Here is a 12,313-nt window from a genome sequence, read left to right on the forward strand (position 1 = left end):
CTCTCTCTCTCTCTCTCTCTCTCTCTCTCTCTCTCTCTCTCTCTCAAAGCCTTCATTCGTAGCAGCTAGCACTAAGATTAAAGGAATTTGTCCGTGTGGATTGAGTAGAGGTGTTGTCACCATTCAACGTTTGTGATCGCTCCGTAGATCTGCATCAAAGGTTTCAATCGCCACAAGAGGTAACGATTATATCACTGATCATGCCTATTCGTAAGGATCACTAAAGGAGAAATTTTTTAATTCCACTGCGCTTTGGATCGCTATTCTCCTTCAGTATGTTGCTCAACCTCCCGATTTTGAAAATCACGAGTATCCAAATCATGTTTTCAAATTAAAACGCATTTTGTACGGTCTCAAACAAGCACATAGGGCTTGGTATGAGTGACTAAGCAAGTTTTTAATTAATCAAGGATACTTAAGGGGAAAGGTTGACACTACTCTTTTTATTAAGCGCCATGGAAATGATACTCTTCTTGTACAAGTATATGTTGATGACATTATCTTTGGATCTACTAATATGCAACTTGTCAAAGAATTTTCTAAGCTTATGCAAAGAGAGTTTGAAATGAACCTTATGGGAGAGCTAGATTACTTCCTAGGTCTGCAAATCAAACAACTAAATGAAGTCAGATTTTTTTGTCAAACCAAGTATGGAAAGGACTTGCTAAAGAGATTTGGCATGGTTGATGCAAAGTCCATTGACACTCCGATGGTTACAAACGGTAACTTGGAAAGGAACGAAAATGGTAAGAATGTGGAAGTGAAGAAATATAGAGGTATGATAGGTTCTCTTCTATATCTCACTGCATTTAGGTCAGATATCATGTTTAGTGTCTGTATATGTGTCCGATATCAATCAACCCCTAAGGAATCTCATCTCAAAGTCGTCAAACGTATTTTTAGGTATCTTCATGGTACTTTAAATTATGGGTTTTGGTATTCCAAAGGGAGTGATTGTAGCTTAGTTAGTTACACTGATTCCGACTTTGTCGGTTGCAAGTCGGATAGGAAAAGCACTAGTGGGACTTGTCACATATTTTCAAATTCCTTAGTTAGTTGGCATAGCAAGAAACAAGTTTTAGTTGCTTTGTCAACTGCCGAGGAAGAATACATAGCGGTCGGTGGTTATTGTGCTCAAATTAATAATTACTTTATTTTGATATAAAACTAAGTCGTATTCCAATTTTGTGCGACAACACTAGTGCCATTAACCTAACTAAGAACCCGGTGCTACATTCTCGTACTAATCATATTGAGATCCGTCATCACTTTCTATGCGATCATGTTGAAAAAGGCGACGTCATTTTTTAGCATGTTAATAGTAAAAATCAACTAGACGATATTTTTACAAAACCCCTTGCGACTGAGCCCTTTTTTAACATTCGATGGGAATTAGGAATTCTTGACATCTCAACATTACCTAAATGTTATGTTAATCCACTTTGACTATATCTTTTCTATCTAACATTTCTTGACAAGCATACTTCATAAGAGTGCATTCCTCATCATTTCACAAGCAAGATACTATTGTTTCATTTTCTGTTTTTGTGTGTTAGCTTTTTCTTTTCGCATGCCGTTTATGGTCCATATGATTGATCTTCTTGACATATAAGATAGTTCATGTATGATCACTTCCAACAATGTCCAATTGTTGTATGTCAATTCATATGCTTATAGTGACGTTATGATATCTTCATTTCCTTGAAATATTGTAATTTGGTGCATCAGTTTGTTATCTATTTTCTTTATGATTTGTGATTGAAAAGGTTACATTGTTATCAATATCCTTGATTATGAGTCATTGTTATGTTTTCATCTATTTTTGGTTTGTGTGGTGGTACTTTGTTTATCGCCTTGCTATAGCACATGTGTGAGCAGCATTTTGGGAGTACCAAGGGTGTATGTCACGTAATCATATCGTTTTTGTAGTATGTCAAGTATTTTGTGTTCACTTTGTATCCTTCATTTTTCATGATTGTGTTGTGATTATGTGGCATAAGTTATGACAATTTGTTCTATTGTTGCATTATTGTCTTGTATTTATGTTTAAGTATTTATTTTCAATATGCAAGTCATTCTATGTGAGTGTTATCATATTGATGTTCTTATCTTTGCAAAACGCCTTTGTGTGTTATATTCGTTTATGCGTGATTTTAGATTCTTCTCATGGATTGTTTCGCTTCTTTTTGAAGTTATCAAAGAGGGAGAAGTAAGATAAAGATGGATGAAGTTGTAGGGTGCATACATTCAGGGGGAGCTGTTCATTGCAAACGCATATGCATCGTCTCAATTTTTGTCATCAAAAAGGGGGAGTATGTGAGTGCAACTTCCGTTAGATGTGATTTGTATGATGTCAAAACTAGGATACTAGTATCCTCTGAATCTCTATGTGCATCTTAGCATTAGGAAGCATAAAATTATTTATAAACAATGTGGGAAAGGTCTCATGCATCAAACATGCATGAAAAATCATTTTTTGTGAAAAATAGCAGTACAAGTCGACACATAGAACTATAGGTCAACCTATTGAAAACGTTTTTTAGATATAGGTCGACACATAGAACTACAGTTTGACCTATGGAAAAAACGTCTTGGCTATAGGTCTACACATGAAGTCTATAGGTCAACACGTATGTTGCTGCATTAAAGCATGTGGCCTCTGTTTCATGTGTCGAGTCTTCAGGTTGACACATAGGGAGCACATAATTCTCATAGACCGACACATGACCTTAAACAGGTCGACCTATGCATTGCATACGTCGACACATAACCAGTATAGGTCGACCGATATTTTTCTTCAAAAAATTTCATATTTTTCTATCCTCTTTTGTATCTCCTTTTGCCCTAAATCACCCATACATATAAATGCTCCATACATGCATCATTCTCTAACAAGGTTTCTAGTGAGTAAAACCTACATGAATCCAGGATTTCAATGCATCTCATTATCTTCAATTCAATTTATGCATACACGTAATCAAACTACAAATAATCATTTTTTGATTGGGTCTCATCTAGATTATGATTGATAACGTCCAATTAGGTTGGTTGTACCGAAAATATTGGGTTGCAATCTTTGACGGATTCAAATAAGAAAACCGGTTTGGAGTTTTCCTTCAATATCTTTAGGGTTTGAAGGTTTTTGACAAGATTGTGCAATTCGGATCTGATCGAGTGAAAGCCTTGAGACTATATCAGCAAGGGAGTAGCGTGAAATGGTGGATAGTGTGCGCTTAGGATTAATTCAATTGGGTGAAAACCTTTAGACAAGGAGGTCGTGCAAGGAAGTAGCAACAATAGGTGAATTGAAGCGGCGTTGTTGGTGACTTGATAAATCTTTGATCAAGGTTTTTGAGGTGATAGAGTCAAGAACAAACTTAAGGTTTGTGGGATTTGATTTCTCACCTCTTGTATTCATACATTTGCAAAGTAAGACTTATTATATTAATATCTCAATTCGAATTGAGTGTAGACGTACCCATAGTGAGTTGATTGGAAAACTGCCTAAACAAATCCTTGCGTACTCCTCTTTCTCTCTATCTCTTTTATTTTTCGACTCCCAAATTGTTGATTGCTTTGATCACCGGATCAATATAGTTTGGATCATAATTTTGATTATATTTTGAATCTTGTGTTTGTTGTATTGATCATTAACCATTTGGTTGTGATTGAATTTCTTAGAACAAAAAACACCATATAAAATTCCAAACTTTGTTTCTTGCATACCAAGTGTTCTACAAATTGGTTGACTTAGTTTTTTGTGTATGGATATCGTTGGAGAGAGACTTTTACTATATAGAGTATTCAATTAGTTGTGCTTAATAGTTATTGATTGACTTGTGAATTATTATCATTCTATTGGTACTATTACGCATATCCGAACTTTTCAGTAGTAGGTTCGGTTAGACGATTTTGAATCCGAAAAATATTTGAAACGTTTCCACGTCAAAAAAATTCTAAATCAAAGTTTCAAATAATTTTTTTACTTGGAATCTATTCACCCCCCCCCCCCCCCCCCCCCCCCCCCCCCTCGTAGGCTTGTCGTCTAACATCTTAATGGTTTTGAGGTGAGGGATGTCCTAGATACCATTATGATGGAGGCACGAGAGACACTGATATATCAGAGATATCATTGGAGGACGGGGGACAGATGAGGTTGAGGCGTTCGATGAGCTCTAGTCCAGCATACACAGAAGTTAATAGTTCTTGTATTTATTATCGATAGTATTTTATTCTAACTTATTTCGACTATATTGTGTATTTCGACTTCATTGTGTATCGACTAATGACTTATTTTGACCATTTGAATTTATGTCATTTTTTTATATATCGATTGTATGGTTTAACATTCATCACATTACATAAGTCTTAACATTTATAAATCATCATTTTCATGTGAGTAACCATAAAACTAACTTTACTTGCATATTTTCGTAAATCCTAAACGGAGATGCATATCCGGAACAATAAATATTTAAAATGGACCTTTCAAAAAGGAATGCATGAGTTTGTTTTAAAAAAAAATCGAAGATGGATCTCCAAATCAATTAATGTTTTGACTTAAGATAAAGTGCGTCCAAAGATGACATCTCCGAAATCTGAGAGACATTTTGAATTTTCCAAAGTATTTATTCACCTTATAAGATGGGATAAGAAATTCCCAATTTTAAAGATAAGAATGGAGGAGGGATTTGACCAAATACCAAAGACGTGTCTTGGACCCATGGACACAAGGACCAACATTGTAAGGTATTTTAGGGAGAAGAGAATGATTATCATCTAAAAATTAGAACCAAAAATTATCTTTTGGGGTCCCTAAAAACAAAATTAGAACCAAAAATTATCTTTTGTAGTCCCTAAAAACATAAGATTAAAATTTTACCATGGTTGGAAAATGACTTAGCGGGCTCAACAATCAGAGAAACTAAGAAATGACCAAAAACACAACAATTCATGCATAAAAGATTCAAAAAGGGATAGCTAGCAGACAAACCCATAAGCCAACCCATGGTATAAATGTAATAGGAGATGCCGACTAACATGCAGAGACTCGGCTACAATCAATTGTGACCGGGTGGGAAACATATGGATCTTTCCAACAAAGGTAGTTGATGGGATTGGGGTGAGGTCAAGTGATCTCCCATGCAAGAGGATCTTGTGTCAGTTCATGTACGGTGACCGATCGGTCAGATGCTTCTGGGTGAACAATAGTGCTGCCACTTTGTACACTGAGCAATATTGACAGTAAGTGTCCAAAACAGCTAAAACCCTATACAAAAGAGAAAAATGGTCCAACCAAAATGCTCCTGTACAAATTTGAACAACCTGAACAGAATATGAATAATTTCTCATATAGTAATATTTACTAGGAACTCAGAAATGCAAGAGACATGAGAAAATAGTATGCAGAAACCTAACATTTAAGTTTGAATCCATCCACCTAAGCTGGTAATTATGAATGTCTATTAATAGGAAAGAATATCAGAAGGAATGAATGATAACTATGATCAGTCATCAATTTCAAATGATTATATTTTCATGAAGTAAAACAAGAATCACAAGTTGGGTTTTCAATTTTCACTTTGTTCCACCAGAGTAATACACCCTTAATTCCTCCATACAGCCTAGGTTATAATAATTCACATGACAAAACTGCAAGCCAGGGCAACAAAACAGATCATCCGCACTATGATTTAACCAACTCGGTTGTTGATAGTTTGATAAAGAGATTTAAGTTGTGTATTCCATTTGTCCACAGCTGTATACTTCTTCATTCCTTTCGACCTGAAAATTGTTTTTTAACATTAATAAAATACCAGGTTTTAAATACACAACAATTTAGGGACCAAATCCAGTTGAGAGGAATTAAAACATATAAACTGACTTATCAGAGCGTTCCAAAAGCCGGTTCACTTGATCAATGTGTCCTTGAATTCTGTTATCCAAAATAAGTGACACCAGTAGCTGCTCAACATCATGCTCAGGTACATTAAGTTCCTGCCAATTAATTGTTTTATCGAACAAAGTATTAGATCAATTATAATTCATGTGGCTCACAAATTCAACTCAATAAACAAATATTACTATTAATGAAAGGAAAAGGCAAAAGCAATTCAAAAAGGAAAAACTTAATCAGTAATGAGTAGCAGGTTCTTAACCCAGCAAAAAAATGTTTGGCTTATTTAATTCACAATCAGCCCCAGGCTCTTAACCAACACACCATCAAACCCTTAAACCAATACCGGAGGGAATAGCTGTCAAATCATAAGTGGAAATTTTTTATAGAAAAAGGTGTATTTAACTATTATTCTCCATTTCTTCATTCCATTAATTTGTTTGATGGGCTGGGGCAAGGGTTAGCTGAGATTTGAAGTTGAAAGGCATTATGCAGTAGTACTGTAAGTGCTATCTACCTTAGATATAAATGGGATCCTGATTCTTGTATATGGTTTGATGAGTTTCAGCAGGACCTGTGTTCTGATATTCTTTAGCAAATCCTCAATGTAATTTCTGATAAATGGATCATCCATGATGGTTCGTCTGTTACTCTGGAAAGAAAAATATTCAATATCCAATTCCAATAAATATTGGGTAGAAAAATAAGATAAATATGTTGAGGTCAAACTGGAGAAAACACGCTATCATGCTAGACTCAATAAAAGTACCTTCAGAATTTTCTCAAATTCCAATATTTCATTCCGTTGATAGGCTGCTATGAGATTTGTCATTGCCAATATCTCAGGGTCATTCTTGTATCTGCAATAAATAATATGTTGGGTAAAAAGAAAAAGAGGGAGAACCATCCTCAACTTAGAGGGACTAAATCAATGAATGAGATAGCCGAAAAGTGGAGTACAGATGAACAAAATCAAAGGGCTTACGGCTTAGCTTCCTGCCCATCAAATGGATTTACTTCAGACTCCATCAACATGTTGGCAAGAACGAGGTACCTAATACACAGCAGCAAATTAACAATTATGGTTGAAGATCTAAAATACAAAGAATGATTGAATGATTTATTTTGACGTAGTCAAACATAGCTGTAATCTAAGGAAAGCAATATGTAGTTTAAAGATAAGTATAGTATCTTCATAAAATTATCACTGAAACCGATAATACGCATTATGCAGTTAAAAGATAAAAATATCATCTATCTTTATAAAAAGTATAACTAAAAATGACAATTCACATTTAATCATATTTTTGGGAATTACCAATGTAAAATGCAGAGGTATGCATATGCCATTATAAAAATTATTAAAAAATTGAAATGTGTAGTAACAAAAGCTAAAAGAAAATTGGGTTGCTTACTTCAAGCATTGGATACGCCTCTGATTCCCAGCTTCATCATAATTCTTGAAAGCTTCAAAGAAATCCGTAGCTGCTTCGGCCCACTGGCGCTCTGCCATATGCATTTTACCCCCACATTCGTGGATTATCCCCATTATCCTTGGATGGGGAATTGCTGACTTAATAGTAAGTGCTTTCTGGTAAAGTTGCTGCATTCAATATAGTTGAAATTATAAGGTTTACGGTAGGAAGGGGGGGAGGGGGGGAATGGAACAGTAAAAAAATTATATTTGGTGTGTGATATCTTACAAAAGAAAAAGCATCAACCCCTTTGATATAATTACTACAACCTCCGTCCCTACCCTAAAAATAAGACCCTCTTGGAAAAAATTGTCCCTTTTTATAAGACCCAGAGTAGTCATTCCGGAATAGCGGCGCAAAGCGGCCGACCACAAAAGTAGGATAGCAGGACCACAAAAGCGGGATAGCATGTGGCAGGATCACTGCTCTATTTGATTATTTTTTGGACAAATTACATATAATAAGTATGAACATATATTTAATGTAAAATTAAACAAACAACTCAACTCATAAAACATTCATAAATCAAAACACACATGACTCCTGAAGTGCATAAATAAATATGAAAGAAGATTAAGATTGAGTCTCTCAACTAACATTTTATTGAAAAACACAATTATCCTTAAAAAGTATATTTAAGGGTGATTTCAGTTTTTTAGAGGGGAAACGGATAGCGAACCAGAAACTGCTCCGGGCCAGGAACCACTATGCTTCTCTATCCCGCTATTAACCCTATAGTGGCCGCTATAGTGTTCAGCACCGCTAAGCCTCTTCCCATAACGCTCGGCCTCCTCTCCGCTATAGCGGAATAGCACCGCTATTGGTCTCTATTGACTACTCTCACCCTCTTTATGATTTCAAATGCATTTTTCTTTACCAAAATACACCTATTTATTTAACATTATCAATTGCCGACAAATTTAATATCACTTCCAATTTTCTTAATTCTCGTGATTTTGCCAAAGGGGTGGATGTAGTAGATTCATGTCCCAACTAATTAAGGAAACAAGTCATGAAATACAAAAAAAATAATAGAAGTGGAAACATTCTGATGAAACCGTATAAGATAGTCTAGAATGTTTTAAGATACAACTATGATATCATGAAACACTTTGAAGAAATTCTAACACTTTCCTTTAAGCCTAAAGCTTAGTAAGGTTTAAACTTGTTATGAGTAGATCTACAAAAATAATATAAATGTGACTCAAATGAGCACTAACCCCTATATATATCTAACATTTAGACTCTTGATTATAATTATGCTAGGACATAAATCATTAAATAAGGAAATATTTCCAAGTAATCATCTAGAATGCTCTAAAATACTCTGAAAGTAGTGACATAATTATGAAAGTATTTTTAATATTCAGATATTCCAACAAATATCACGAACATTGACAAATTCTGGTGAACAAAGTTCCATAAGCATTAGACACAAATCAACCAATCAACCAATCAATAAAAGAATTCAAAAGGTCATAGTCAGACGCGTGCACTACATCACACCAACAGTCTTGATTTCACATGATAATATGAGCTTGGTTGGATGTGTTTTCGGATCTAATGAAATTAGCATGCATAATAGCATTCCCCTCCTTTTCAAAGATGAACCAAAAGAAAATACATTAGTGGGGAAATTTTTATATCTTCGTCAATCTAAAATTTCTACACTATTCTCTATCTTCCTATGAAAAAGCAGATATACAATATATGTGTCAATCATAACCTCAAATACAGGCAAAGTACTTATTTGTCAATGAGCTTTAAGAAAACTTCATTTTCTAGAAATAAACAGTACTTAGAAAATGAAACTAACTCTAAGAGATGCGCTCAGAAATCTTGCTTATCCACAAACAATATGAAACACCTTATAAATAGTTAAAAGCTGAATTATAAAAAGCCACCAATAAACTGGAAAGGAGCATCATTACTCATGCAAGTGACATGAAAAACTATTTCTTATAGCAAATGCCAACCTTGAGTTTTTTGTTGTTCTTGGTCTCTGTGTACATTTGAATTTCAATTGCATAAACCTCCAAAAGTTGAGTTCCTTTCTTATGGTCATCTGTACCATCCTCTCTTTGACAAGATTTGTGAAGTTCCTTAAGGATCTGACAGTACAACAAATCACTATCTATTTAATACTAGTAGATACCAATAGATACAAAGAGTCATTTAACTTAAGTCTGAAAGTAAGATATACCATTTCCCCCCACCCACCCAAAAAAAAGACATGTTACCTTACTCATCCGTCCATATTCCCCAATGTCAAAGAAAATCTTACACAGCTTCAAATTTGTCTTAAACCACAATCTCTGCAAAATGAGTGGCAAAAATCAAACATAGAACCACAATAATAGGAGAAACCATGAGTAGAAGATAATGCCAAAATGGATTAACCTCATTCTTTGCTTCTTCAAGAGCTCGAAGAGTTGTTTGGTAGAACTCCTGCAGAAGGCCAAAATTCTGGCTAGCCGAACCAGACACATAGTCCATAATGCTGTTTATGCATTTTTCACTATAGTTACGGGTCACTGCTGATTTGATATATGTCAACATCTCCCTGTAGGCTTCCATCATCTCTTTATATCTTCCAAGTCTATAATAAAGCTTGACAGTTTGCTTCAGAGCTTTAAATCCCCTGGTAACAAGTATAATAAATATGGCATGAGGTATAAATTGGTTTATTATCATTGTGAAAAGATTTTAAGACAATACCACTGTGCAGTACATGAATAAGAATATGAACAAGAAACAACAACAACAACCAAGCCTTATCCCACTAAGTGGGGTCAGCTATATGGATCAAATTATGGCATAATGTCCTATCAAAGACCGTGTTTCTATCCAATTCGTTAATCTTGAGATCTTTATAGTTTCTCTTATAATTTTTCTAAGTCTTCCTCTACATCTAATTGTTTGACTCCTCTCCATCTGGTCTACTCTTCTTACAAGAGAATCTACATGTATTCTCTCGACATGCTCAAAATACCAAAGTCTAATTTCCACCATCTTTTCTTCTATAGGTGGTACCCCAACACTTTCACAAACTTGGTTATTTCTAATTGTATCTCGTCTAGCCGTGTTTCCCCGAATTTAAAAGAAAGAGAAACATTCATGTTTGGAAAAATAAAAAATAAACACAAGCAATAACAGATTGTGACATCAATAATGGCATAGAAGAATACTACAGCAAAAATACAAAACCACACATTTAAGTTTCACTGACTTCAGCATCCATATCTATTTTATAGTGAAGTACTAGAGACAAGAGTTATTACCATTCTGCTTTGTCTTGTTCCATGCCAACTACCTCAGAAAAACCAGAAAGTGCGCCTTCTGGATCAGTTTCAACCAAACCTGTAAACAAGCAGAACATTGTCCTATAAGATGAATATAAAATACAAACCAACCAGCCTTGAACCACAGATTAAGAAAAATCAAATCTCAAAACATTGCAAGACAAATTTAATATAAGAAATTATTTAAGATGTTCCATTTTATTTTTAGTTTGACAATGAAGAAACACAGTCCCCTAAAATCTAAATCAACTAGATAATTAATCAAATTTGTAGATTCCAGCCATGATGTTTATCATAAAAAACCACATTCAAATAATTGTTTATAAAAAATACAATGATGGAAATTTGAATGGAACTATTTAATAAGCAAGGTACACATTCTAATTCATAGAGCTTAACTTTGAAATCCCAAAAATAAACCTAATTCAATTCATAGATGTAAAAAACAGTGAAAGGAATAATAGTTGTTGAAAATACCTTTTGAATTGTAATATTGATTCTCGATATCAACATCTTGTTCCTCTTGTTCCTCGTCAGAATACTCAAATCCATAGTCCTCCATATCAGCATCTACAGAATAATAGATGTAATGTAACCACTTAATTTGTTTAGGTCAGTAGGTAAACTGAAACCAGACTATTATATAATGCTTCGATTTTTTATGCCTTAAAATATGAATATTTCAAAGAAGCATAACTAGCCAACTTATTAAAGAATGCCCTTCTAACTACCTATTGAAGTATCCTTTCTTTTACAATAGGAGGATTACAGATCATTGGATTTATGGCATAATGTCTATGCATACCAAATTAACAATAATCAGTTGCATTATCTCCTCATAAAACCCACAAGAACATGAACAAATATATATAAAAAAAATTATTTCACTCAAATCTTCGCTCCTTTTTGCAGTTGAGATTCCCGTAAACTAGCCTCAACACAATTAAATGAACATCGGCAACACATCGACATCAAGTATTACCGACTCGCTTAAACACTCTAGGGTTACAGAGTTTGCGTTCAATTGCGTCACTACTGAATAAAATCATGAAACCTAAAGTGTTCGGTTCAATAGTTTCCATCGAATAAATCACGCATATGAACAAAGCGTTATTCAAATTCAAAGTTTCTTCAATCGGAAAAATAACTATGCAGAAATATATTCTTTTTAAACGATTAAGCTTCAGAAGTAAAACGAATAGAAGGAAAACGCTACTACGAAGAAGCGAAAGAAGAAAAGAGCGCGTACCAGAAGCCATGGTGTATGAAATTGATCGAGTTTGAGGATCCGAGTTAGGGTTTTATAGTTGGAAGTGGTGAGTCGGCAACGCCGAGTTGGTCTCTAAGGTGCGAGTGGGGAAAATAACAAAACCCGGTGAGGTAGTGAGGAGAATGGCAAAGGAAAAAGTGAAAGAGTTATGAATGATGGTGTAATAAGTAATGTGTAGAGTGTGCTTTGGTTTCTTAGCCCATATCCAATTTCGAACCTCTATACAAGTGAATTTGGGCTTTGCAATTTACTAAATATTTTTGAGAATTTCTTATCTCATCCTATGGAGTAGAAAAACACGTTAATATAAAATCTAAAATATCTCTTAATTTTCGGAGATACATCTTTGAACGTATATTGTCTTAAGTCA

General features: G+C 34.5%; 2 protein-coding genes across 2 annotated transcripts; one reads left to right on the forward strand and one right to left on the reverse strand.

The window, feature by feature from the left end:
* Positions 1-517: 517 nt before the first annotated feature.
* Positions 518-1,165, forward strand: LOC127130611 (secreted RxLR effector protein 161-like). The gene has a single exon (XM_051059587.1). The coding sequence runs from the start codon at positions 518-520 to the stop codon at positions 1,163-1,165; it is 648 nt and encodes a 215-aa protein (XP_050915544.1).
* A 4,316-nt stretch (positions 1,166-5,481) lies between these two features.
* Positions 5,482-12,104, reverse strand: LOC127126542 (COP9 signalosome complex subunit 2). Its single transcript, XM_051055483.1, has 12 exons — positions 11,923-12,104; positions 11,151-11,243; positions 10,653-10,731; positions 9,772-10,012; positions 9,612-9,686; positions 9,348-9,482; positions 7,312-7,499; positions 6,882-6,950; positions 6,666-6,756; positions 6,414-6,548; positions 5,885-5,997; positions 5,482-5,784 (listed from the first exon to the last, which is right to left on the reverse strand). Exons 1-12 carry the CDS (start codon positions 11,930-11,932, stop codon positions 5,694-5,696), a joined length of 1,320 nt encoding a protein of 439 aa, XP_050911440.1. The 5' UTR covers positions 11,933-12,104; the 3' UTR covers positions 5,482-5,693.
* Positions 12,105-12,313: the final 209 nt, after the last annotated feature.

This window comes from Lathyrus oleraceus, chromosome 3, assembly GCF_024323335.1.
Source record: "Lathyrus oleraceus cultivar Zhongwan6 chromosome 3, CAAS_Psat_ZW6_1.0, whole genome shotgun sequence".
NCBI lineage: Eukaryota > Viridiplantae > Streptophyta > Magnoliopsida > Fabales > Fabaceae > Lathyrus > Lathyrus oleraceus.